This window comes from Ovis canadensis, chromosome 18 (genome assembly GCF_042477335.2).
Source record: "Ovis canadensis isolate MfBH-ARS-UI-01 breed Bighorn chromosome 18, ARS-UI_OviCan_v2, whole genome shotgun sequence".
Classification (NCBI taxonomy): Eukaryota; Metazoa; Chordata; class Mammalia; order Artiodactyla; family Bovidae; genus Ovis; species Ovis canadensis.
In genome coordinates this window covers 72827388-72854699 of record NC_091262.1, presented here as the reverse complement: position 1 = coordinate 72854699, position 27312 = coordinate 72827388, and the positions used below count along the sequence as shown (strand labels likewise).

The 27312-nt window shown below is 50.1% G+C and overlaps 1 protein-coding gene and 1 long non-coding RNA gene across 2 annotated transcripts; both read right to left on the bottom strand.

The window, feature by feature from the left end:
- Positions 1-1148: 1148 nt before the first annotated feature.
- Positions 1149-11118, bottom strand: LOC138423462 (serpin A3-6-like). Its single transcript, XM_069559377.1, has 5 exons — positions 10959-11118; positions 8265-8900; positions 5992-6262; positions 3156-3306; positions 1149-1568 (listed from the first exon to the last, which is right to left on the bottom strand). The coding sequence occupies exons 2-5, from the start codon at positions 8896-8898 to the stop codon at positions 1374-1376; spliced, it is 1251 nt and encodes a 416-aa protein (XP_069415478.1). The 5' UTR covers positions 8899-8900; positions 10959-11118; the 3' UTR covers positions 1149-1373.
- A 7110-nt stretch (positions 11119-18228) lies between these two features.
- Positions 18229-23710, bottom strand: LOC138423464 (uncharacterized). Its single transcript, XR_011250270.1, has 2 exons — positions 23413-23710; positions 18229-21167 (listed from the first exon to the last, which is right to left on the bottom strand). It is a non-coding gene; the product is annotated as an uncharacterized lncRNA (long non-coding RNA).
- Between the last annotated feature and the right edge of the window lie 3602 nt (positions 23711-27312).

The window sequence follows — 27312 nt, the reverse complement described above, 5'->3', positions numbered from 1 at the left end:
GGGAAGAAGAGGATGGGGGCTTGGGTGCCACCTAGAGAGGGCAGAGGGGACACAGCTGGTGAAGACCCAGCTGGCTTGAGACCTGTGATGTCTCTGGATTCCAGGGACTGGTGTGCAGGAAGCCAGATCCCCACCCCGGGTTGGGGAAAGAGAACATCCATGCATGGGGAGGTCAGGGGGCTCCAGCAGGTGCACGAGGTACCTGGCCTTCTGTCAGACCAGCCATCTGCACTGTGACCCTCTCATCTGGTCAGGGATCGCCTCCCCCCACAAGACTCTGGGCTCAGTTCTGACTCCAGCACTACCAGCTGCTGGGCCTCGGGCAGCTCCCTCAGCTTCCTGAGCCTCTGTTTCCATCTCGGTGAGTGGGAACCTGTAAACTGCCCCTCCCCCAGGTGGGACTGTGTGATGCTGAAAGGGGGCGGGATCTTGAGGCCTTTGCACAGTGATTGGCGCAGAGCACATGCTCTGTGGCTCACTGATCACGGTGACTGCTGTCACTGTCACCAATGACAATTGGTGCCCCTGCTTCCATACCAAGGGCCCCAGAGGATGGAGGCCCCTCGGGAATGGCTCCTGGTCACTGTGCCCGTGGCTGCGGCTCACGGTCTGACCCTGATTAACCAAGGCACATTGATCTCCTCTCTAGTCACCAGGACCCCTAACCTCGGGCCAGCCCTGCCTCTGTCAGGGGAGGATGTGGAACGCATCAGGTGGTGGAGGAGCCCAGCTGGGAACCTGCAAGTGGCTGGTCTCCCAGGTAGGGGTGCTGGGAGGCAGAGGGGTGATCTGGAGGGAGAAAGGCCCAGCTCAGCTGCGGGATGGCAGGGTCCAGGGGCTGTGCTGGAAGACGTCAGGGCTGGAGCCCCTGCAGGTGAGCACAAGGACACATCCCAGGCCCTGGGGAGGAAGAAGTGAACCTTGACCTGGAACCAGAACCCCCGGAAGTGGGCAGCAGGGGCCCCTCCCTGTCCTGGGCCTGCGGGCCAGTGGGCTTGGTCACAGGCACAGAGCCTGCTCCTGGGCCTTCTGGTGAGTCTAAAGGAGAGGGGCCCAGGGGTGGGGAGGTCTGTGCGCTTGACCTTGGGGCCCAGGCAGCAGCAGGGCGTGGAGTCAGGTGGATCAGGGCAGAGACACACACGAAGGAGTGCAGTCCAAGGAAGGTGCTTTATTGCTGTTGAAGGAGCCTCCTCGTGACCAGGACGCAGACTCCCTGTGCATGTGGAGCCCCCAGCGTCGTCACTGTCACCTTCCCAGGGGCAAGCAGGTGGGGACAGGCAGGGTGGATCCTCAGTGCCCAGGGGCCAGGCTGCACCCAGGGACCTGGGCACCCTGCTCCTTAGAGAGGGCACCCACAGCTCCAGAGCGGAACTCTAGGCTTGACTGGGATTGGTGACTTTCCCCAAAAAGATAATGCTCTGGGTGTCTTTGAGAATTGCAGCAATCAGGAAGGGCCTGTCGAAACGCACAATGGTTGTATGTGAGGAAAGGGGGATAATTTGTACTCCCGTGGCAGCAGCTCCTTCCGTGCCCTCCTCGTCCACGTCCAGCACAGCGCTGTGGACCACCTGTGGGGACAGCAGAGTATTACCAATTGGAGATGGGGTGGGCGGGAGGTGAGAAGCTGCCTGAGTGCCTCTAAGGGAACTGATATTCATCCACATTCTGCCACTGGCCTGTCACTATGCTGTCTACCTTTTCAACTTTGTGTTTCCCAACAAACCAGTCAGCTGGTTCACATATACATGACCCAAGGCTGTGCAAAGCGCAGTCAAATGGGCTGTAAGTCCTGGGCCCAGGGTCAGAGAAGCAAAGAGCAGGAGCTCCCTGATCTGAATCCCTTCTGTCTGAGTCCAGAGACTCTGCTGTCCCCAGACACTCCCTAGTGCAGGGGGAGGCGCCAGATCGAGGCATATTTCTTGCAGGCAACTGTCCACAGTCCCTCCACGTCACATCAGCAGATGGGCCAGCACTGCTTTCTGCTTCTTTCTTGCCCCGGCTGACATGTCCCTCAGCCACCTTGCCTAGAATCGGCTCCCATCCCTGGACCACAAAGCCCCATAGCACCTCTGTCTGCTTTATCAGGTCCTCTGGCAGGTGGGTGCAGGGGAGCCTGCAGAGCTGCCCAGCACCCGCCCACTCATTCCCTCTGACTTCTCTCCTTCTCAGATCGCAGTATCAGGACCCCTGGCGTTCTTCTCTCCTGCTCTCAGTGTATATTGATCATGATGACCCTAAGCCAATGTTAGTACTTATTACCTCTTACCTGCTCTGCTGAGCACCGCACAGGAGCCAAGAACTATCATATGTCTTTTAAAAATGACAAGATTCAGGACTAAGGGCTTTAATAATTTATCCCATAGGCAATAAAATGTGCTGCAAGGGATGGGGGTTTACAGCTGATTCCACCTCAGGCACATTCCCAAGACCGATGTCTATCCCCAAATATATTACAAAGAAGGTAGAACCAGCCCCCAAGATGGTTATAACCCAGCTCCCCTGAGCTTGAGGGTTGCAGGCAGGGTAACTGAGTAATGCCCAGCATATTAAAAAACAAAGACACCATTTTATCGACAAAGGTCTGTGTAGCCAAAGCTATGGTTTTTCCAGTAGTCATATACAAGTGTGAGAGTTGGACCATAAAGAAGGCTGAAGAATTGATGGTTTTGAGCTGTGGTGTTGGAGAAGACTCTTGAGAGTCCCTTGGATTATAAGGAGATCAAACTCATCAATCCTAAAGGCAATCAGTCTTGAATATTCATTGGAAAGACTGATGCTAAAGCTGAAGCTCTTATATTTTGCCCACCTGATGCGAAGAACTGAATCATCGGAAAAGACCCTGATGCTGGGAAAGATGGAAGGCAGGAGGATAAGGGGACGACACAGGATAAGATGGTTGGATGACATCACCGACTCAATGGACATGAGTTTGAGTAAACTCTGGGAGTTGGTGATGGACAGGGAGGCCTGGCATGCTGCAGTCCATGGGGGTCTCAAAGAGTCGGACACGACTGAGCTACTAAACTGCACTGAACTGATCTGAGTAATGAGCAATGTCGTTGTTTTGCAAATTCAAGATCAGCCAGAGGTCTGCCTGCCTGTCACTTTTCAAGTTCCCATGTGGAAGATGAAATGTCCAAAGTTTAAAAACTCACCTGGGAAACTTTTAAGTTCCCGACACCTGTGATTCCTGACAGGTCAGACTCAGAGGTGAAGACTTTCTGGATGCTCAGCTCAGAAAGGGTGTCTTCCAGATTATAGTCGCTGGAGATGGAAAACTTTGGCAGGCTGAGGGTATGTATCAATCTAGGAGGTGAGAAAATAAACTTGATGGCTTACTCAACTCGGTGCTCACCGTTCTCCTCCGCTCAGCTAGGTCTTCCTGGGTTTCGTCTCCATCCACCCCATTCTCCCTGGAATAAGCACTCCTTTCCTCAGTTTCCAGATTCCTCGGGCTAACTCTCTTTAATTCCTTCATTATGCTTTCTTGTCTGCAGCTGTCTCACCTTCAGGGCAGCGTGCCAAGGCAGGGGCTGTGGGCTTGCCCCCACCTGGCCCTGCTTCTCCCCTGCAAGCCTGCAGGGCTCAGGAATCACCCTTCTCCAACACAGATTCCACAGGTGCTGGGAGACTGTGCTGGGGGGAGGGGGAGGGGGATGTGGGAGCACTGGGAGGGATGTACCAGGGTCACCAGGAAGGCTTCTTACAGGAGGTGGCATCCAGTTTGAGTCCCTGGGGAGGGGAAGGAGTGGGCTGGGTGAAGAGGAGGCCACGAGGCAGGTGGAGACACTTGCAGGAAAGAGGGGCTGATGCAGGGAGGCGAGGGGCTTGGCAGGGACAACAGTGGGACGTGGAGGGCTGGAGGCTGCATTCAAGGGCTTGGGGAGCCTGAATCACCCAATTCAGAGTCTCTGTCTCGCCTTCCCAGTGAGCTCCTTGCGGGCAGGCTGCTGCATCTGAGCAGAGCCGCCAGCAGGTTCTTGGAGTGAGAGATGCTGTCTCCCACCCCCCGGCTCCCCTCTCCCTCTCTCTGTCTGCACTTCCCTTAAGACTCTTACCATGGTGACTGGTCTGACAGATGCTAAGTGCGAGGAGACTGAGGCTCCCCCTAAACTGTGGGTCCCTTGTAACAGGGAGGTAGTTATTCCTCCTCATTGACCTACCTTCTTTCTTCCTTACATTCATCCTGCCTCCCTCCTTTATACACGAGTCAATAAATTCCTACTGAGCATCCTTTATGGGCCAGGAATGTATAGATACATGTCCCCTAGGTGCTTGTAAATCAAGGTGTCTGATGAGTATTTTCTCCATTTACAGCTCGTCACTGGGCCCCTGCCCTGTGGTAGTTCTTGGGGTTGGAGGAGGAAGGGCTGGGAAGGGAGAACAGGCAGGGTGAGGGGGTCCCCTGTCCTGGGTCTCCTGGGATCTGCAGGGAGGGGGGGCTGGGAGTCAGGAGCCCCACAGCCTCAGGTCCCCTGGACAGGAGTCGGGAAGGGCTGCAGCCTCTACTTCACATGCAAGCAGGTCTCCAGTCCCCTGTGCTTTCTGAAGTGCCTCCCACATCCATCCCCCCTGGGTCTGCCCATCCCACACTCAGAACAGAGGGTCTAGGACACCTCTCCCCTCCCAGCAGGGAGCTGAGCCCCAGAGAAGCCCAGGGAGTGGCGGGGGGAGTGTGAGCCTGGGAGTGGGACTCTGGGTCTCGGGCACCCCCGCCCCCCTCATGCTGCCCACACCCCCTCCCTACCCGACCCTGCAGACCCTGGCCCAGCACTGCCTCTCTGCTTGTGCCCTGAGATAGGTCTCCTGAATCCCACCTCCTGGCCTGTGTGTCTGCCCTCAGTTTACCCAGTACTTGACCCCTCCCCATGCTTCCTGCTCCTCCTGGTCCAGCCCCCAGCACCCTCCCCTGGGTGACCCCCCTGAGCTCCTGGTGGCCTCCCTGCCTCCATGCATGTCCTCTGCCATCTGCTCTCCACTCGGCGCCCTGGGTGATCCTTTTAAAGCATCACTCAGATCTTTCACTGTTTGTGATGAGTTTCCATTTCCCTTAGACGGTGGGGTAGTCAAAGGGTCTGCAAGGCCTTGGGTGACCTTAGTCCTCCCTGAGGACCCCGACCTCTCCCAGCTTCCCCCCTCCCTCCCTCTGCGATCCTTCTCTGGCCTCACTAATCCTCAACCACACCAGGCTCTCTCCTGCCTCAGAGGCTTTGCACTAGCTGTTCCCTCGGCCAACAAGGCTTTTCCCAACACATCTGCACGGCTCGGTCCCTTACCTCAAACACCACCTAAGGGCCCCCCTAGTTACAATCACAAAATACCTCTGGGTCCAATTTTCTTTCTTTCTTTCTTTCTTTTTTTTTCTTTTTGCTTTACTATCCTTCTCTCTCCCTTTCTAACCATTCAACAGACCAAATTATTCATTACATTTATTTCTCATAGGTCTATGTCAATCACAGAGTAAGCTCACGAGGGCAGAGACTTTACTGTTCTATCTGCTGACCTACCCTCAGAGCATAATTAGTCCCTGGCACACACTAGCTTCTCAATCAACCTGTGAAAGCAGTGCTGAATGGCTGGCTAAATAAATGAATGAACATAATGTGCAGCCCGTGCAAAGCTGATTCTCAGTGTCTATCTCACCTGAGCCCTCAGCTGATACAATTCCATCTGCTCCCCCACCCAAGAGGTGGAGACATCAGACAACACCACACCTGCTGGGGGCTTTGTTGAGGAGCCTCACGATACAGCACTTGTTAGTGTGAGAGGAAGGCCCTGTCCCCTCTGATGCCATCATCTTACAGAAGGAAAGAATCAGGCTCGGAGGCACACAGGCAGCAAAGGGCAAGGATATCTCAGTACAGGCTCTCCCACCTCTGCCTCCAGTCCCACACATTCCTGAGGCCCTGTCGCTGGGGGTCAGGAGTCCAGGAAGAGGGGGAAGCACCAAGATGGCAGCTGAACCCACAGCTCTAGGCCCTGGGGAGTCACCTGGGCTGCAGGGAGTTTCGCCACCTCGTCAGTGTCTCCGGGATCAGCTTGGCTTCCAGGTCCTGCATTTTGCCCTCGTCGGGGAGGATGAAGAGGGCGCTGTCATTGCTAGTGTACGTGAGCTCCACCAGTGTGCAGCCCAGTTCCTCGTCACGGAAGTAAGGGATCTCCAGGGCAATGTTCATCATGGACACCTGCACCGTCTCATTCTCGCTCACGTGGAACTCTGCCTGCTGAGTGCGCTTGGGGTCAAAGGGGATCTGCCACCTGGCTGGAGGCGGGGGGACAGGTGAGGAGTCTGTGAGTGCAAGTCTCTCCCTCCTCAGCCCTGCCTGTGCCAGCAGCGCCCCACACCACGTGCCTCTGGGGTGGGCCTGCCAGCTGTGCACATACACCTGGGCAGATGGGTAAGCCCTCGGGGACGGGGGTGAACCTCGCAGGTCAGGATTGAGAAGAGGGGCATGAAACAAAGCTGGTTAGTTGTGCTACATGCAAAGTCAGCAGGAACTGTGCAGGGCAAGGGAGAGATGGGGATGAGGCTGGGCCTGGGGAGATACGGGACCTCCTGGTCCTTCAAGGGAACAAGTGACCAGAGGCTAATTGTTGGCTTTGTAGGGAGGACACACATCCCCACGGCCTTGTGAGCCCAACTGGAGCAGGAGCCACACGGGGACCCGGAGGGCAGGGCGGGGTCAACAGACGTCTCCACGCAGGAGAATGAGTCTCTTTCTGAGGCAGGGACTTCTGTGGGAGATTAGGGCTCTGGGGCTTCATGGAGTGTGTATCCATCCCCACCTCCTTCTTTGATTCCATCCCTGCCTGTGTCCCCATGGGGAGAGGCAGGAGCAGACAGAGAGGGGCTGGCCGGGTGCCCCCGGGGAGGAGATATTAGAGGAGAAATTCTCAAGATGGAGTGGGTTGTTAGGAGAAGAAAGCATGAGAGATACAGATAACAAACACGGCAGGTTATGCCTGGATTCCTTTTCCAAGGAAATGCCACCCTGTGCCTTGATTTACAGATGAAAACACAGATGAAGGAAGGGTGTCCCTGGGCTTACCCCGGAGCCCCTAACTCAGGGCTAACTTGTCCCCCACAGCTAGGGTCTCTTAGACACCTGACCATTTCATGATTCAATGATAATTTTTTGTGCCTTATCTATTTTGGGTCCCTTTTGCACTGCTGGCTCCCTGGGTGAAGTCTTTCTGCCTTCACTCTGCCTCTGATGAGTCTCCTGGCTGAGGTTTGTCATAGCAACTTGCTATCGATGTGACTGGGCACAGGACCAGCTAGAATCTGGAAAGATATTGTGCCCCGGAGGGAGTTTCAAGAGGGAGGGAACATGTGTATACCTATGGCTGATTCATATTGATGTTTGGCAGAAACCAACCCAATTCTGTAAAGCAATTATCCTTCAATTAAAAAATAGATGAATTAAAAAAAAAAAGAAGATACTGTGGCCCGGATATTGTCCAACCCCAAGACTTTCCCCAGATGTGGTCTTGCCTCCGGATAACAGAAGCGCATCTGCTGAAGAATCTTGGGATGGCCGGGCTGCTCGGAGGCTGTCACACTGTGAAGATGGCCACCAGCCCCACCTCAACCCCCAGAGACCGGGTCTGTTTAGAGGGAGCCCACGTCTGACACAGCCTGCAGTGTGCGGAGCCGAGGCCTTCCTGAGTCGTCCTAAAGTGTTTCATCAAGGAGGAAGCTGGAGTCCCCATCCCCCACGGGATAGATCTGAAAAGAAAGCTCTCCTTCTTTTGGCAGGCAGGCGAGTTTAACTCAGAATAAAGTCTCCCTCTGGGACTTCCCTGGGGGTGCAGTGGATAAGAATCCATCTTGCAGTGCAGAGGACCCGGGCTCAACCTCTGGTCAGTAAATAAGATAACACACGCCTCCAGGCAAAGCCAGCCTGCCACAACTACTGAACCTGCCTGCCACAACTGTAGAATCCGCCTGCTACCACGAAAGACCCCTCGTGCTGCGACTAAGAACTAAGGCAGTCAAACAAATAAATTAAAAAAAAAAAAAAAAAGCATCCCTCTGCCTCACATAAGGGAATCACTGCCCTACAATGAGAAAAGCAATTTGGAAAAAGCTAAAATAGACAAAGACTATGGTCAGAGTGGGCCTTGGTGTTTAAGCCCCCCAAACCACGAGGAGACCTCTATAGTGGTTTGCTGGCAACACAGTTGGCTGAGCGGGGATAGAAATGATTCTGAAGCCTGAGAACTATAGGTGCATCTGCCCCAACCCCAATCCAGGTACTCACCTTTAAAGTAGATGTAGTTCACCAGGACCAACATCGTTTCTGGGGAAAGGACCTTGAACAGCTCCTCAATTTTCCCCTGGGTTTTATTCTTCACATAGTCATTTATTAGACTCTTGGCAGCTTTATGATCCCCGAAGTTGGTTGAGAAGGCCTCGGAGGAGTACAGCACACGAGCATCTTCCCTGAACTTGTCCAGCAGCTTAAGCTCCTCCTGCACAAACATGGCGTTGCCCACGCTCAGCTGCAGCTGGTTGCTGGGTCGATTGAGTGTCTGCAGGAGGTGCTGGAAGCCCTGGTGGATCTCTGTCTCCTGGATCTCCGTGAGGTTGAACTTGAGACCTTCCAGGATCTCTGTCAGGGTGGAGCCACAGGCCCCCAGGGACAGGAAGCCCAAGGCTATGGAGACACTCAGAGGGGAGAAGATGACGTTCTTATTGGGGTTCTTCAAAGCCAACTGCTTGTAGAGGCTGAAGGCGAAGTCGGTATTGCTTGAGGCTAATGCATGGTCATCCACAGACGTCCCTTTGTGCTGTCCTTCTGGGGTCACATTCTCCTGGAGGCAGTGGACACTGGAGCAGAGCCCAGCCACCAGGAGCCCCAGAGCCAGGAGGGGGGACACTTTCTCTGCCCTCATGTCTGAAAAGCAAAGCTCCTTTCAGTCTCCGCATGTCAGATGACATCCCAACACCCCTGTCCCCCGTGGTCTTTGTTCTCTCAGCCCTGCTGCTCTGGGACCTCCCAGGGGTAGGCACTCTCCTGGGCTCCCAACACACAGGAGGAGGCTCTGTGCTCCATCTCACCCTTTGATCAAGTGCTGTGATCATTAGCAATTTCCCCAGTGGAGAGACTGGGCACAGAGAAGGGAAGGGGCTTTTCCAAGGCCACACAGCAGGCAGTGGAGGAGTGGGGGTGAGGAGCCTGGGGTGCCTGGCTCCAGGGCGGGGAAGCTGGTGATGGGTGTGAGGTGCTGTCCAGTGAGAACCCATCTCCCTCTTCCCTGGAGCTGATACCATCAGAGGGCCTAGGAAGCAGGGCTCCTTTCCCACCGTGCCCCCTCTCTGTCCCCCCAGGAAGGAGGACACAGAGGACAGAGGACACAGCACCTCTCACCACCTCTGAGGACAAGGGTGTGACCTCAGGGAGGCTCTCCTATCGAGGTGCCTGGTCACAGTGAGGGTTCAGGAGAGAGGCCACCACAGTCAGCAGGAGCTGTGCTGTAGCCTGGCTGCCCTGAGGAGGGCTGGTGTAAAGAAGAAGGAGGGCAGAGCGTTCTGCTCAGCCCCTGCCACGTGGACACTTGGAGGGGGTTTCCATCAATAACCTGCAAAGGCCTCCTGGTGGGGAGAAGCAGGGTGAGCCAATTCTCAGAGACCTGGTAGAAGATTTTATTTGGACCACTTGTGAGTGCTGTGTGGTGACGAGCAGTGACTGCACCTCTCTGATCCTCAGTTCCCACCTCCGTCCAACACGTGAACCGGCTCATGTGACATACCGGAAGCAGGTGTTGGGCTCTAAGGGGAGTTCCAGACATGTCACCCCCTCCACTGGCCACCCTCTCTAGGACTCTACAAGCCAGACTGTGATCCCTGGGGACAGAGGACAGAGCTACTGCCCAGAAGCCTCAGGAGAGACTGAGGTCAAAGCTGTGACCTCAGCAAACAGGACTGTTTCCCTGCAGCCTCTGCCCCTCATCTCAGGGTTCAGAGGAGAGAGGACTGCTGGGGTGGTGAGGGGGGAGGGAAGGAGAGGAGGAGGTGGAAGGGAGGAGCCTGAGCTGAGTCTTGTTCGAAGCCCAGGGGAAAGGCCTTGGGGCAAGCCTGAGGACAGGGGCTATCCCAAAACTTTGTTGATGCAGAGCTGATGCAATGGTTTCTTTCACAAATAATTAAATGTTTTCCCCCAAAATTCTTCCTGGAAAAATAGCTAGCCAGATGCTCCCCTGGTGGGTTGGATGGTAAAGAGCCCGCCTGCCGATGCAGGAGACATGGGGAACGCGGGTTTGATCCCTGGGTCAAGAAGATCCCCTGGAGGAAGAAATGGCAAGCCATTCCAGTATTCTTGCCTGGAGAACCCCATGGAGAGAGGAGCCTGGCATGCTAGAGTCATGGGGTTGCAAAAGGGTTGGTCATGACTTAGCAACTAAGCAACCAAAGCAGCATTTGGCCAGGTTGGAGGGCTGGCTCTGTTTCTGAGCCGTCTGTCTTTTCAGTGCTGGGCAGATTCAGCTCCTGTCTGCTTGCCGGGGTCCCTGGAGAGACAGTGGAGCCCAGAAAACCCCCCTGGAGACCCCACAGCCTTTGCCCAGACGGACCCACTCTACTAATTCCATCCCCAGGGCCCTCTGAGGGCAGCGCCCTGTGCCAGGCAAGGAGATGCACCTCAGGGCCCTTGGGGGAGCTCTGACCTGACGCTGGATGCACAGCTGGATGGGACACAGCTGGGTTGAATCACAACCCCAAAGACTCAAAAGCAGAAATGCCCCCAGAAGCCCTGGTGGCACATCCCTCCCTTTGTGGGATGAACACTGAGACCCAGAGAGAGGACTGGTCTTCAGAGGGCTCAGAACCCTCCCAACATCAGACACATGTCCTCTCGCCTCCCTCCTGTGTCAGGCCCTACCGACCCCTGATCGAGGCCAGAACCACCCTGGGAAAGGGGTCCCTTGGCACCCAGTGTGGGAGCATCACGGATTACCTGTCTGCGAGAGCGGGATGTGGGCAGTGGATCCAGAGCCGCTGCCTGCCCGGATGCGGGAGTTTCCCGGGTGCTTCTGCCTATTTATCCTGCAAAGCCTCCTCCCAGGCTTGTGAAATGTAGGTGGGGACAGCACAGTGTTCTGTCCTCTGACTGGAAATTCACAGCCCACCCTTTCCAGTAACAGGGTTTATCAGATCTATTTGAACAACCTAGTTATAGAAACCACTCACTTTTTGTCCCTCCCCACCAGAAAACCTAAACTAAAAATAAACAGAAATTTCCCTTGAGAGTGATTTCTCCCATTTAAGAAAATTCATTAAGGGGTCTGTTAAAGCTGAGAATATATAAAAAGGGACCTTGAAAAATATCTCTGACTCTTGTTCTTTTTAAAAAATATATGTATTGACTCTTCTTAGTTCCCCCACCCCCCGTTTGTCATATCCTCATTAAAGACCATGTAAAAACCCAGAAAATGGAAAGAATATTGAAAATATTCCCCAGAGCTGTGTCACTCCGGGACACCTCTGGCTAACACTGCGTTTCTTCTACGAATCACTTGTCTTGATGGGTGTGTGCAAGTGTGGGTGTGTGATCGGGATCCCCAAACACATACTCAGACAAAATTGAAATGCAGGACCCTTTATGGGAATATAGCTCGATTTGCACGTTGAGACACGCTCCCATTCCCAGACAGGGCTGTTCCGCCGGAGGGTCCCCTTAGAGTGTCAAAAGCACAAGTGTCTGGGACCTCTGATATCTGGTACCATCTGTCTTTGGGGGCCTGCCATGCTTTGGTTTGTCCAGTTGCCCTTCACTATTGGTTCACTTTAAGAGCTGGCTGTCCTTTATCCTTGCCCTTGGGGTCTCCTAGGACACTCTCTGAACTAATCTCAGACCTTTCTTATGCTCACGGGGGAACACCTGCCCCTTCATCTCTTACACCCAGAACCATCCATCCATGATAGACCACAACAAACCTCTGTTACGCCTAGGGACTCCTCTGAACTCCGTTTGGGGATCACTGTGTTAGTGATGAGAATGTGGCTTTGGCAGAAGATAAACCTGAACCCTGAAAGTCTACTCACCAGCTGTGTCTTCTCCAATACCACAGTTCAAAAGCATCAATTTTTTGGCGCTCAGCCTTCTTCACAGTCCAACTCTCACATCCATACATGGCTACTAGAAAAACCATAGCCTTGACTAGACAGACCTTAGTCGGCAAAGTAATATCTCTGCTTTTGAATATGCTATGTAGGTTGGTCATAACTTTTCTCCCAGTCTTTTAATTTCATGGCTGCAGTCACCATCTGCAGTGATTTTGGAGCCCAAAAAAATAAAGTCTGACACTGTTTCCACTCTTTCCCCATCTATTTCCCATGAAGTGATGGGTCTGGATGCCATGATCTTTGTTTTCTGAATGTTGAGCTTTAAGCCAACTTTTTCACTCTCCTCTTTCACTTTCATCAAGAGGCTTTTGAGTTCCTCTTCACTTTCTGCCATAAGGGTGGTATCATCTGCATATCTGAGGTTACTGATATTTCTCCTGGCAATCTTGATTCCAGCTTGTGTTTCTTCCAGTCCAGCATTTCTCATGATGTACTCTGCATAGAAGTTAAATAAGCAGGGTGACAATATACAGCCTTGATGTACTCCTTTTCCTATTTGGAACCAGTCTGTTGTTCCATGTCCAGTTCTAACTGTTGCTTCCTGACCTTTCAGGTGGTCTGGTATTTGAGTTTGATCAAATTCATGTCCATCAAATTGGTGATGCCATCCAACCATCTCATTCTCTGTCATCCCCTTCTCCTCCTGCCCTCAGTCTTTCCAAGCATCAGGGTCTTTTCCAATGAATCTGCTCTTCTCATCAGGTGAGAGGGACTGGAGGGACTGAGCTTCAACATCAGTCCCTCCAGTGAATACTCAGGGTTAATTTCCTTTAGGATTGAAGGTTTGATCTCCGTGATGTCCAAGCGGCATCTGCATCCTTACAGAACTTAAAAAAATATTCAGTGACAGAAAGGCACTGAGATAATCAAGAAGAGTTTGGTCTCATCCTTCCTGAGATCATGATCTACGTGCTTTCAGTCCCCAAATATTTCCAGAATTGACTGTATATTTTTAAGTTACAGAAAATCACCAGGAAAATAGACATGAAAACAAAGCTGCAGTCTATTTCTCTCTTGTAAGTCCAGATGTAAATAGAGGGTTGACAAGGTAACTCCATGTTGTAAGGGATTCAGGGCGCTTTTATTCCCCATGATCTTTGCCAGATCCCAGATGGCTCATTGCCACATCCACCTTCTGTTTAACGGGAGAGCAAGGGATAGGGCTTCCCTCATAGCTCAGTTCATAAAGAATCCACTTGCAATGCAGAAGACCCCAGTTTGATTCCTGGGTTGGAAAGATCCTCTGGAGAAAGGAGAGGTCACCCATTCCAGTGTTCTTGGGCTTCCCTTACGGTTCAGCTGGTAAAGAATCCTCCTGCATTGTGGGAGACCTGGGTTCAATCCCTGGCTTAGGAAAATCTGAAGAAGGGAAAGGCTATCCACTCAGTATTCTGGCCTGGAGAATTCCATGGACTGAATACCCCATGGGGTTGCAAAAAGTCAGACATGACTGAGCGACTTTCACTATCACTTTAGGGCTTCTGTTATAGCTCAGTTGGTTAAGAATCTGCCTGCTATGCAGGAGACCTGGGTTTGATTTCTAGGTCAGGATGATCCCTGGAGAAGGAAACGGCAACCCATTCCAGTATTCTTGCCTGGAGGATTCCATGGACAGAGGAGCCTGGCAGACTATAGTCCATGGGGTCACAAGAGTTGGACACGGCTTAGTGACTAAACCAAGGGATAAAAGGAAAGGCACCCTACTCTTTGAGAGAAATTATCTAAATATCACCTGCCTCATTTCCACTTCTGCTCCACTGCCTAGAGCTTGATCCTAGGGCTATATCTTGCTGCAAGGAGGCTGTGCTATGAGGTCAGTATTCTTCATTGGATAACCCATGTCACAGCTGAAAATGGGAGGTTTATTTCATAAGAGAAAATGAGAATGGACATGCATCATGACTTCTAATCTTGCCACCACATTCTTCCTGAGTGTTCCCTAGTCCTCTGGCCCCAGGGGAGCCATCATTTTTCTTAATGCTGTCATTAGGCTGTAGAGAAGACTCTGACTTGACAATCCTACATGAATGGTGGTTGTTGGATTCCAAAAATGTCCTGTACCAATTGGTCTGCTGGTCCCAAATATTGGTACAGGATATTTTTACAGTTCAACAATCACGTTCATGTAAGATGTTCATGTCGTGATCTTGTCTGTAGCCTGATGAGAGGATAATTTGTAATGATCCAGAATCCATTGGCTCCTCGTCTTTGAAGTGAACCCCTCCAGACAATCTCTCAATAGCCACTAAGACGGCAGGACCACTGGAGCCTCTTTACCTTTTTCAATATTCCATCCTCTCAGTCCAAGGGACCCCAAGCATATTTCTGAGCCCCACAAAAGGAGTTAAAAAGGAAAGTAGGGACCTACTGTTGTGTTAAAAGATAATCTTGCTCTCTTGTGGTATACCACTCCAATCTTTCCTTCCATCATATCAATTTTCCTTTTTTTCTGGTGTTAAATCTCTCTAACAATCTCTTATCAGGACTCTTAGCACTTAGAGTTCACATGAATAATCCAGAATTAACTCCCCAACTTCCATTTCAATATCCTTCAGTTAATCAAAAGTGTTAATAATCCTACCATCCTCTGACCTCTTCTTCAGCATAAAGGTGACATTCATAAGTTTTAAGGAATTTGAACATGGATATATTTTAATGATGTATTTTTCACCTTATCATGAAAAAAAAAAAAAAAAGGCAGGTGGGGGGAGGATAAAGAACTCTCAAATGTTTCATAAAGAGAGGAAGAGACAAAGTGTGTGTGGAAAAACGAAAGTATTTTTAATGGCCTCATCTTGTTAGGCTGGGAAATAAACACTCGATATAAGGCAGCAGGGAGAATAATATCCCATCCTGGTAGGAAAAAAATAAGTACATTTTGATTGGAAAAAAAGAGTTGGTATCTAATTTCCAAGGACATTTGAAACCTACACATCATTTAGACCTGTGGAAAAAGGAAGATAAATATTAAGGGAAACAAATTTGAAAGAAATGGCACAAAAGAAATTAATACAGTAGTCACAGTAGGAGATATAAGGAGAAGAAAAAAGAGTAAACAAAAAGGCAGTTCATCGAAAATCTAAATTATAGCATCAGAAATACTTGGTAGAATATATTTTGCAAAGAGAGCTAAAACATGTTTCATCTCATGATGTGACCTTGGCAATTCCTGGCTGTGCCTTTATGACCATCTCAACTGCTGTAGTGGGTTAGGGTTAGGGTTAGGGTTAGGGGAGGAAAAGTGGCCTCTTGTGATTTCTGGCCTAACACATGGTGATTGCAGCCATGAAATTAAGAGACGCTTGTTTCTTGGAAGGAAAGCTATGACAAACCTAGACAGTGTATTAAAAAGCAGAACCATCTCTTTGCTGACAAAGGTCAATATAGACAAAACTATGTCTTTTTCCAATAGTCATGTGTGGATGTGAGTTGGACCATAAAGAAGGCTGAGGGCTGAAAAACTGATGCTTTTGAACTATGGTGCTAGAGAAGACTCTTCAGAGTCCCTTGGACTGCAAGGAGGTCAAAGCAGTTGATCCTAAAGGAAATCAACATTGAATATTCATTGGAAGGACTGATGCTGAAGCTCTAATACTTTGGCCACCTGATGCAAAGAGTCAATTCTTTGGAAAAGTCTCTGATGCTGGGAAAGATTGAGAGTCGGAGGATAAGGGGGCTACAGAGGATGAGATGGTTGGATGGCACTACTGACTCAATGGACATGAATTTGAGCAAACTCTGGGAGATAGTGAAGGACAAGACCAACCCCAAGAAGAAGAAATGCAAAAAGGCAAAATGGTTATCCAAGGAGGGCTTACAAATAGCTGAGAAAAGAAACAACGTGAAAGGCAAAGGAGAAAAGGAAAGATATACCCATTTGAATGCAGAGTTAAAAGAATGGCAAGGATAAGAAAGCCGTCCTCAGTGATCAGTGCAAAGAAATAGAGGAAAACAACAGAATGGAAAAGACTAGAGATCTCTTCAAGAAAATTAGAGATAACAAGGGAACATTTCATGCAAAGATGGGCTCGATAAAGGACAGAAATGGTATGGACCTAACAGAAGCAGATGATATTAAGAAGAGGTGGCAACTATACACCTATACAAAAGAGATCTTCATGAGCCAGATAATCACAATGGTGTGATCACTCACCTAAAGCCAGACATCCTGGAATGTGAAGACAAGTGGGCCTTAGGAAGCATCACTACAAACAAAGCTAGTGGAGGTGATGGAATTCCAGTTGAACTATTTCAAATTCTAAAAGATGATGCTATAAAAGTGCTGTACTCAATATGCCAGGAAATTTGGAAAACTCAGCAGTGGCCACAGGACTGGAAAAGGTCAGCTTTCATTCCAATCCCAAAGAAAGGCAATGCCAAAGAATGCTCAAACTACCGCACAGTTGCACTCATCTCACATGCTAGTAAAGTAATGCTCGAAATTCCCCAAGCCAGGCTTCAACAGTATGTGAACCGTGAACTTACAGATGTTCAAGCTGGATTTAGAAAAGGCACAGGAACCAGAGATCAAATTGGATCATCAAAAAAGCAAGGGAGTTCCAGAAAAACATCTCCTTCTGCTTTATTGACTATGCCAAAGCCTTTGTGTGGATCACAATAAACTGTGGAAAATTCTTCAATAGATGGGAATACCAGACCGTCTTACCTGCATCCTGAGAAATCTGTATGCAGGTCAAGAAGCAACAGTTAGAACTGGACATGGAACAACAGACTGGTTCCAAATCAGGAAAGGTGTATGTCAAGGCTGTATATTGTCACCCTGCTTATTTAAATATATGCAGAGTACATGATGAGAAATGCCAGGCTGGATGAAGCACAAGCTGGAGTCAAGATTGCTGGGAGAAATATCAATAACCTCAGATATGCAGATGATACCACCCTTATGGCAGAAAGTGAAGAAGAACTAAAGACCCTCTTTGATTAAAGTAAAAGAAGAGACTCAAAATGAGTGAGTGAGTGAGTGAAGTCACTCAGTCATGTCTGACTCTTTGCAACCCCATGGACTGTAGCCTACCAGGCTTCTCCATACATGGGATTTTCCAGGTAAGGGTACGGAGTAGGTTGCCATTTCCTTCTCCAGGGGATCTTCCTGACTCAGGAATCAAACCCAGGTCTCCTGCATTGCAGGCAGACGCTTTACCCTCTGAACCACCAGGGAAGCAAAAAGTTGGCTTAAAACTCAACATTCAAAAAACGAAGATCATGGCATCTGGTCCCATCACTTCATGGCAAATAGATGGGGAAACAGTGGAAACCATGACAGGCTTTATTTTATTGGGCTCCAGAATGACTGCAGATCATAACTGCAGCCGTGAAATGAAAAGACACTTGCTCTTTGGAAGAAAATTTATGACCAACCTAGATAGCATATTAAAAAGCAGAGACATTACCTTGGCAACAAAGGCCTGTCTAGTCAAAGCTATGGTTTTTCCAGTAGTAGTAGTCATGTATTGATGTGATAGTTGGACAATAAAGAAAGCTGAGCACCGAAGAATTGATGCTTTTAAACTGTGGTGTTGGAGAAGACTCTTGAGAGCCCCTTGGACTGCAAGGAAATCAAACCAGTCCATCCTAAAGAAAATCAGTCCTGAATATTCATTGGAAGGACTGATGCTGAAGCTGAAACTCCAATACTTCTGCCACCTGATGCGAATAACTGACTCATTGGAAAAGACCCTGATGCTGGGAAAGATTGAAGGCAGGAGGAGAAGGGGATGACAGAGGATGAGATGGTTGGATGGCATCACCGACTTGAGGGACATGAGTTTGAGTAAACTCAGGTAGTTGGTGATGGACGGGGAGGTCTGGTGTGCTGCAGTCCATGGGGTCTCAAAGAATTAAACATGTCTGAACAACTGAACAACAAAAAAATGACAAAGTATGTAAAATTTTCTTCAGACAACCCAAAAGAGGAAAAGGTTTAGGAGGCAGGAAAAATTTTATCGGCCCATGTTGGTAATGACTGAAGCTGCTGATAAGTATGTGAGATTCATTATGTCATCCTCTCTATTTTTATATATATCTTAATTTCTCCATAATAAAAATGTGAAGCAAAAAAATCTTTGCGGGAGAGATTGTGCTTTGTTTCTCAGTCTTTAATGCATCCTCAGCATGAAGTGGGTGCACAATAGTGAACAAATGAAAGATGAAAGAGGGAAGGAATGAAACCATACATCTCATCACAGCCCCTGCTGTGCCCTCCCATCAAGAGAAAAACTTGAAGATTCCTAAGAAGTCAAGGAAAAGTGAGACTGTGGGTGTTTATGTCCAGACAGTAGATGAGAAGTCAGAATAAAGTTGGGAGAAAATGAAGTCTGGTGCAATATCATTAAACCATGTTCAACCTGACTCTGTGCTCAGTCTGGAAGCCACATGTGTGCCATCCCTGCCATCAAGTCAGCTCAGAAAGGACCAGGCTTTTGAGTTGCAAAAGTTTTGCAAACATGCTTTCTGTTGAGTACATGTTAACTTTTCTGTTCGTGCTGCATTGAAGTTGAAAGTTTTATTGATTTGTATTTACCACGGAAAACCACTCCAGCCAAAACAAATAAACTATTGTGACATCTGAGACAGTCATAACTCAAGCTTCTTGGAGGCTAGATCGTTGGCCTGGGCTGCACTCCTGTGACAGGCACAGTGTCACAGCAGGAGGTGTCCCAGAGGAGAGAATGACCCAGGAGCATGGCTCCAATGAGCTCAGCCTTCCTTGGTGTAACGAATCTCTATCAACATCTCTGGTTTCAGCTTCATGATATTGACTTGAAGGGGGTGTCAGGTTATATGGAAATTTGCAACAAAAGGCAGGTATTCTGAACATCAAAAATATTTTGGCAGTTTTGTGAATTAAAGAAAACCAGATATCTCAAGTTAAGGAATCTAGCACTTTACTATGTATGGAAAGAGGCAAGAGTCTAGGTTCACTTTCCCATATGCATCTCAGCTATATGAGGCCAATATCCTGTGTTTTCACATCCTCAGCTCCCTTGCGGCTCACCATAGGGAGTGGCTGCATCTGCGTCTGATGGCTGCCACATCCTGCAGATGTTCTTCCTGAGTGCCCTTAGGGCTCATACTGGACAGCTGCAGTCACTGACAACTGTGACATCCTTGTTTACTGATATGGCAGGAAATTCTCTGTTTCTCAGTGGCAATCTTGGGTGGCCAGGGGGCAAAGGAGGAAACTGAGACTCAGAGAGTCAGACCCAAACACCTGAGCCTCAGCCTAGGGCTTCAACCCCAGTCACAGCACCTCCCACGCCCACAACTGTTTCTCCTCCATGTATGGATACCTACACACTCCTCTCTGAGGGTTGTTCACCTTACTGATGGTGGTTCTGAGGGTGGGTAACGGGCCAGAGGAGCCTTGGAACAGTCCGTATTATCTCAGAAGACTAGCCTGTCACTTTCCCCCGACAGGGACAAGCTTCTGTGCCAACGGCCCTGGTGATCTGCTGTCTATCCCCAGCTCCTCTAAGATTCAGGCAAAGATTTCAACTTGAGGTGAGTGTGGAACTGCAGGTGGGGCTGGAGTCCTGGTCCCCACTCAGCTTGGTGAGTTGGCCACAGGTCATCTCCTCAAAGAACACGTGTTCCCTCGTGCTCCAAGAGCTGCACACGTGGGCAACAAGCTGTGTGGTGCCAGCTCATCCTACCTCCATGACCTTGACCATGACCATGCTCTTCTCTCTGACTATACCCCTCTCTGGTGCACTCCTGATCCATCTCCCCATCTCAGCTCAGAGGCCACCTCCTTCAGAAAGCCTTCCAGAAACTCCCTTCCTGCTCGCTTTATGCATGCTCTCCTGTCTAGGCCTCCTCTGACTGCCATTGCTCATGGACCCATAATCAGGGCTTCACATTTCCATCACAGGTGGAAGATGGTGAGCTCTTTCCACGCTGGATCCAGGCTGCTAGTCCCTCGTGTCCTGATTGCCGAGTATTTGTTGAAGGAGTGAATCAACAGGGGAATGGATAAGCGTCTCTCCAAGCTCGGAGAGCTCTGTGGCTTGGGGGCCCTAGGCATGCTGACACACTCAGTTCAATTTAGTCACTCAGTCATGTCCGACTCTTTGCAACCCATGAACCACAGCACTTCAGGCCTCCCTGTCCATCACCAACTGCCAGAGTCCACCCAAACCCATGTCCATTGAGTCGGTGATGCCATCCACCCATCTCATCCTCTGTTGTCCCCTTCTCCTCCTGCCCTCAATCTTTCCCAGCATCAGGGTCTTTTCCAATGAGTCCACTCTTTGCATCAGGTGGCCAGCGTATTGAAGTTTCAGCTTCAACATCAGTCCTTCCAATGAACACACCAGGACTGATCTCTTTTAGGATGCACTGGTTGGATCTTCTTGCAGTCCAAGGGACTCTCAAGAGCCTTCTCCAACACCAGAGTTCAAAAGCACCAATTCTTCGGCGCTCAGTTTTCTTTATAGTCCAACTCTCACGTCCATACATGACCACTGGAAAAGCCATAGCCTTGACTAGATATACCTTTGTCAACAAAGTAATGTCTCTACTTTTTAATATGCTGTCTAAGTTTGTCATAGCTTTTCCTCCAAGGAGTAAGTGCTTTTTAATTTCATGGCTGTAGTCACCATCTGCAGTGATTTTGGAACCCAAGATAATAAAGTTTGTCACTGTTTCCATTGTTTCCCCATCTATTTGCCATGAAGTGATGGGACCAGATGCCATGATCTTAGTTTTTTGAATGTTGAGTTTTAAGCCAACTTTTTCACTCTCCTCTTTCACTTTCATCAGAGACTCTTCAGTTCTTCTTCACTTTCTGCCATAAGGATGGTGTTATCTGCATATCTGAGGTTATCGATACTTCTCCCGGCAATCTTGATTCCAGCTGTGCTTCATCCAGCCCGGCATTTCACATGGTATATTCTGCATATATAATTTAAATAAGCAGGGCGACAATATACAGCCTTGATGTACTCCTTTCCCAATTTGGAACCAGTCTGTTGATCCATGTCCTGTTCTAACTGTTGCTTCTTGATCTGCATACAGATTTCTCAGGAGGCAGAAAAGAGAATAAAATCATAAAATTTTCAATCTGGCTATGATATTCACCAAAGCAGATTATCAGACAAATGGGCATATAGAGACTGGTGTCATCTCTGCCCATGAATAACTGATAGGGACACAAACATTGACAGAAAAGCCTTTCCTAGAGGCTGAGTTTTAGCTGTTTTTTCTCTTTAAAGACAAGAGAACTCAAGTTTATAAGAGTTAAGGATTGGCCAAGGACACCTGGGAAACCAGACGCACAGTGGAGAGGCGTGATCATGATCAATTCTGTCAATAATTAATCCAATTCCAGAGGGGCCAGGCAGGACTGTGACAAGGGAGCCAGGATGGTCAGGGGTTGGGGAGGGGTCTCCAAGGAGCAGGGCTGTTGCTTGTGCTCCAGGAGAAGGGCTGAGACCCTAGAATGGGGTTTTCTGAAGGATGCCCATGGACCGCTAGTTCTTTGAACAGATAGTGTTTGAATGTCCACTCCATGCAGAGCACTAGGAACTGAGCTGCGGAGGACACAGGCAGGCCTCTGCCCTCAAACAGCTTACCCTCTAGTGAGGAAGCCATATGGTCATATGGTGTCAGATGAGCAGAAAAAAAAACTGAAGCAGGGTAGAGAGGTGAGGACAGAGGCAGTGAGGACAGAGGTGGGGACTCTCTGAGAAGGTGACCTGTGAGCAGAGAATGAGTGGAGTAAGGGAGTGTGCCATGCAATGGGCTGGGGAAAGGCAGGTCTAGCAGCTGACAGCAAGCGCAAAGGTCCTGAGGCAGGAAGCCACTTACATTCTAGAACAGCAGGAAAGCAAGGGTGGTTAAAGTAGAGGGAGGGAGGGGAAGGATGGTCAGAGGAGAGGGCGGAAGGTTGGCAAGGGCAGATCATGTGGGGCCTCAAGGTTGTGGTGAGGAGTGTGGATTTTTTTTCTCAGAGATCTGGGGGCCATCAAGGGTCTCCAGCAAGAAATAAACAAATCTGATTTGTGATAGAGGCTGACACACCAGAGAGTATCATCAGAGGGTGACAAAGGCTGGTTCCATGGACTGAAGGGTCAGCTCAGGCCCTTACTGACATAGATTCTGGTTTCCAAGACCTACCGAGTCATAATCACTAGGCAGGACATGGCCTCAGGTCCACCAGGGGAATAAAGCCTGCTGCCTCCTGGGGGCCTGCCCTGAGCTAGGTCCTGGGCAGGGTCCCCAGTGCATGATCACTTTGATTTCCTACAGCCCTGGGATGAGGGATTCTGACATCACCCTACAGAAAGGACCAAGCAGCCCAGAGTGGTTGGGTGATCTGAGGAAGGTGGCGGGGTCCCTGTGCAGCAGTGGAGCCTGGAGCTGAGCCCAGGTCTCCAGGACTCACCTGCACAGGACACTCTTTCTGTATCTCCCCCCCCCAAGCCTCCCCCCAACCCCCGCCCCTCGGGAGCTTCCTGCAAGTTCAATACCAGGGATGAGAAACCAGTCTCAGATGGGCTAAGTCAATCACCCAAGGTCAGGCTCTGGGATAAGAGGATTTGAGGAGGGGTCAGCTGGAGGAGGGGCTCTGAGGGTGCCTGATGAGACTGATGCTCTGTATGTGAACCTAGGAAGCGGTGGGGTGGGGAGGGGCTTGTGCACCATCTGGAGAGGGCAGAAGGCCCCTCCCAGGCCAGGGGACGCAGCTGGAAGAGACGCAGCTGACTTGAGTCCTGTGATGCCTCTGGATTCCAGGGACCAGTGTGGAGGAAGCTGGATCCCCACCTCGGGGTGGGGAAAGAGAGCTTACATGCACAGGGAGGTCAGGGCACTCCAGCAGGTGCACAAGGTGCCTGGCCTTCTGTTCAGACCGGCTGTCTGCATCGTGATCCTCTCACCCGGTCAGGAATCGGTCCCTGCCGGACTCTGGGCTCAGTCCTGACTCCACCACCTACCAGCTGCTGGGCTTTGGGCAGCCCCCTCACCTTCCTGAGACTCCCTTTTCTTCTCTATTAAATGGCAGTGTGAAAATAGTGCTCACCACCAATGACTGGTAAAAATGAAAAGAGGTCAGGATCATGAGACATTTGCACAGTGCCTGGCACAGAGCAGACCTTCCAGGAATATCACTGATGACCATTACTGTTGTCTCCTTTCCTGCTTCCACTTCCAGACCAAGGACCCCTGAGCATGAAGGGCCCTCAGCGGTTGCCACTGGTCACTGTGCTCTTGACTGTGGCTCACTGTCTGGCCCTGGTTAACCAAGAAATTCTGATCATACTAACCTCAGCTCCCAGGACAGCCCTGCTACTGCTGCTGCTAAGTCACTTCAGTCGTGTCCGACTCTGTGCAACCCCATAGACAGCAGCCCACCAGGCTCCCCCATCCCTGGGATTCTCCAGGCAAGAATACTGGAGTGGGTTGCCATTTCCTTCTCCAATGCATGAAAGTAAAAAGTCAAAGTGAAGTTGCTCAGTCATGTCCAACTCTCAGCGACCTCATGGACTGCAGCCTTCTAGGCTCCTCCGTCCATGGGATTTTCCAGGCAAGAGTACTGGAGTGGGTTGCCATTACCTTCTCCTGGACAGCCACAAAATCTCCAAGAGCAACATAGGCTTTGCCTTCAGCCTCTATAGACCATTGACCATGGCTGCGTCTGGATAGAACATTCCCTTCTCCCCAGTAATCATCTCTTTGGCCTTGGGCATGTTCTTTCTTGGGATCCAGCACCCAACAGCACCTACCTCCTGGAGTGCCTGGATCAGCCTCATCACAGTGGTGAGCCCAGGTTGCAGGAGGGCTTCCAGGATCTGTTGCTCGGTCTTCCTGAGCAGGATACCCAGCTCCCTCTGATCATGGGCAGCAGAAGATCAGTGGCCTGGGCCTGGGGGCCAGCCAGCAATTGCCAGAGGCCCCCAAACCATCCGTGAGTGTGTAAAAAAGCAGACCCAGGGGAAGCTTGAGGCCTGGGTGGAAGAGCTCAGGGTGACACTACAGCAGTCTTGAGAATCACATGCTCCTTGGAGGTGAGACAGCATATACCCAGTGTGGAATCTCCAACTGGGAATCACAGCTTCAATCACTCCCAGACCCACTCTGCTCAGCATCCGGGAAGCCTCCCCTGATGGCTTGACATAGCAGGCACTCAGTCAGCATCTGCCCTCTGAAGCCTGGATGCTTCTGCTTGAATACCTCCAGTGATGGAGAATTTATTGTCTGTCCTATTTTAATGCTACTTGTTGAAAGTGAAAATGTTAGTCGATCTGTATGCCTGACACTTGGATTGTAGCCCACCAAGCTCCTCTGTCCATGGAATGCTCCAGGCAAGAATATTGGAGTCAGTTGCCATTCCCTTCTCCAGGGGATCTTGCCAACCCAGGGATTGAATCCGGGTCTCCTGCATTGCAGGCAGATTCTTTACCGTCTGAGCTACTTGTTGAGGTTCTTTCAAAGAAGGGTTTTACAGCTTCGCTGCCCATGACAACTCCCTGGGGACTTTGTTTAACATGGAGGTGCCCTGCACTCACCCCAGGAGATTCTGATTTAGGACAAAAGTAAGTCAGGGACTCTGCATTTCAGAACCTCTCCTTTCTTCCCTCAGCAAGTGATTCTTCTGCAAGAGGACTGTGATCTTCACTCGGAGGAACCCTGAAGGAAAGTACTGAATTAAGGAACATGAGTTCCCTTCCTCTGGAAGGTCCCAAAAGGCATGGGTTAACGCAAGAAGAATCCCAGTGCAGGGAGGTCTTTTATTTTTTCCAAAAGAACCAGTAAAGTTACACGCCTCCCTCCTAACCATGCTCCTAATTCAGCAAATGAACTCAGTCTTCCTCACATTGGTACAGTGCTCTCTGGGTCTCCAGAGGTATTCACATCCAGTATCTCCTTTGACCTGCTCACCTGGATGAAGCTGATGGGGCTAAGACTGATGGTCCCATTTTATAGACGAAGAGACTGATATCTTAAAAGAAGAAAAGTTGTTACCCTGAGGCATCATGGCATTCGTATACACACCTATGGATTGCTGCCAGGTGTGATATGTAAGTGTTTTATGCACATGCGCACATGCAATCTAAATATGAAGTCCTTATCATCACGCCAGGCACTGTGCATAATTAGCTTTTGTTGAAATCTCTTTGCATCTCATCTCTCACGTCCAAGTGAGAGACTGGAAAGCTGAGGGACAAGTGTTATTTGTCCCAGATCTCAAAGCCCGGCGGACCCTCACCTTCAGATCCACACCTACCTCAGAGCAGCTAGTACCACAGGATACATTTTTTCTCTAAAATTAAGCAATTTCTGGAGAGGTTAAAGAGACTAGGAAGAGCAATCTTATTTATATATCATTATACTCTTATTCTAATGTAACAGTATTCACCTCCATTTTACAAGCAAGGAGACAGAAGCTTAGGGTGGTGAGGGGCCTTGCCCCCCAGGGTCACACAGGTAATAAGGGACAGACCAGGTACTTTGGCCCATGTGATGTGAAGAGCTGACTCATTAGAAAAGACCCTGATTCTGGAAAAGATTGAAGGCAAAAGGAGAAGGGCATGGCAGAGAATGAGATGGTTAGATAGCCTCACTGACTCAATGGACATGAATTTGAGTAAACTCCAGGAGACAGTGGAGGACAGAGGAGCCTGGTTGCAGTCCATGGGGTCACAAAGAGTTGGACACAACTTAGTGACTGAACAACAAGAAGTCACCACTATTAACTTCCCCTTAGGACTGTGCCACACTGCAGCCCTGGTGCTGGTCACCCCACCTCCTGAATCTTTTCTGAGGTCATAAAAATGGGCCCAGCATCTTTAAAGCACAGAAGCCAACTCCAGGCTAACACTTGCCAACCTGAAGACTAAACTCTAGAAAGGTCATCTGCCCCCCTTTACTTCCACCTCTTTCCCCCTCCAGCCAGGGCAGGGCTTCTCTCACTAGGCTGGCCCTGCCTGTGCCCGGCCCCCTGTGGCTTTAGATCACTGCATCCCATGGACCACTCATCCTTCCCTTACCCCTAAGGCCCCTCTCGTCCCCTGAGTACCTCTCTGGTGGTCCTGGAGTGACAGCTTTTCTCCAATGCACGCTCTCCTTGGTGCTGTGCCCTTTCAGGGTTCCTCCTCTTCACGTCCTATGGTACCCAGCTTAGGGGGCCTCTTCCCATCACCACCCACCCCCCATCGTGGGGGCACGAATCCTCATGCTTCTCTCCAGCCTGATTCTCTCCAGAACACCTCCCTGAGCAGGTCCCTTGGTTGCCTCCCAGGAACCACACACCTGGGGTTCTAACCCAGAGGTGTCCCCTCCCCCACAGCCTGCTCTTCCTGCTGGGGGGTCCTTCCTTGGCAGTTGCTTTGTCATCACCCAGGAGCCAAACTGAATGTGGGTTGTTTTTCCTTCTTCTACTCACATCCACCCACAGTCGTTTAATGCTCTCTTCACAGGCTTCCAATCTTCCCATTCTCCCGCTCAAGCCTGGACCCGTTTTGGCCCCAGTTCCTGCCATAACTTGTTGAATACTGAGAAGTGGAGTATTTCCTGCCATATCAGTAAACAAGGATGTCACAGTCATCAGGAATTCTGGTCCTCCAAGAGAGAATTCCTGAGTCAATGGCAACCCACTCCAGTACTCTTGCCTGGAAAATCCCATGGATGGAGGAGCCTGGTAGGCTGCAGTCCATGGGGTCGCTAAGGGTCAGACACGACTGAGCGAGTTCACTTTCATGCACTGGAGAAGGAAATGGCAACCCACTCCAATGTTCTTGCCTGGAGAATCCCAGGGACAGAGGAGCCTAGTGGGCTGCCGTCTATGGGGTCACACAGAGTCGGACACGACTGAAGCGACTTAACAGCAGCAGCGGCAAGGGCACTAGGGAAGGAGAATACCTGCTCCCTCTCACAGCATTCAGGCTGCAGCCACTCCCTACAGTGAGCGTTGAGGAACTCTGGATGTGAAAAATGCAGGACACTGGCCCCAGATAGCTGAGATGCACGAGAAAGGGGTGATTGCAGGGAGCCCAGACTCCCACATCTTCCCATACACAGAAAAGCTCTAGATTCCTTAACTTGGGATATCTGGTTTTCTTTAATTCACAAAAATACTTTTGATGTTCAGACGACCTGCCCTTTGTTGCAGACTCCTATACAACTTGACTTCTCTCCCTACCTTCTGGGAACAGTTTTCTCAGGGT

Bases quoted from the DNA above. Each gene is read 5' to 3' on its own strand.
- LOC138423462 (XM_069559377.1), bottom strand. From the start codon at position 8,898: ATGAGGGCAGAGAAAGTGTCCCCCCTCCTGGCTCTGGGGCTCCTGGTG. The intron at 6,263-8,264 runs GTGAGTACCTGG...CCCCGCCTCCAG, and splicing joins GAACTACATCTACTTTAAAG to CCAGGTGGCAGATCCCCTTT. The intron at 3,307-5,991 runs GTGACTCCCCAG...CTCACCTCCTAG, and splicing joins CGAAACTCCCTGCAGCCCAG to ATTGATACATACCCTCAGCC.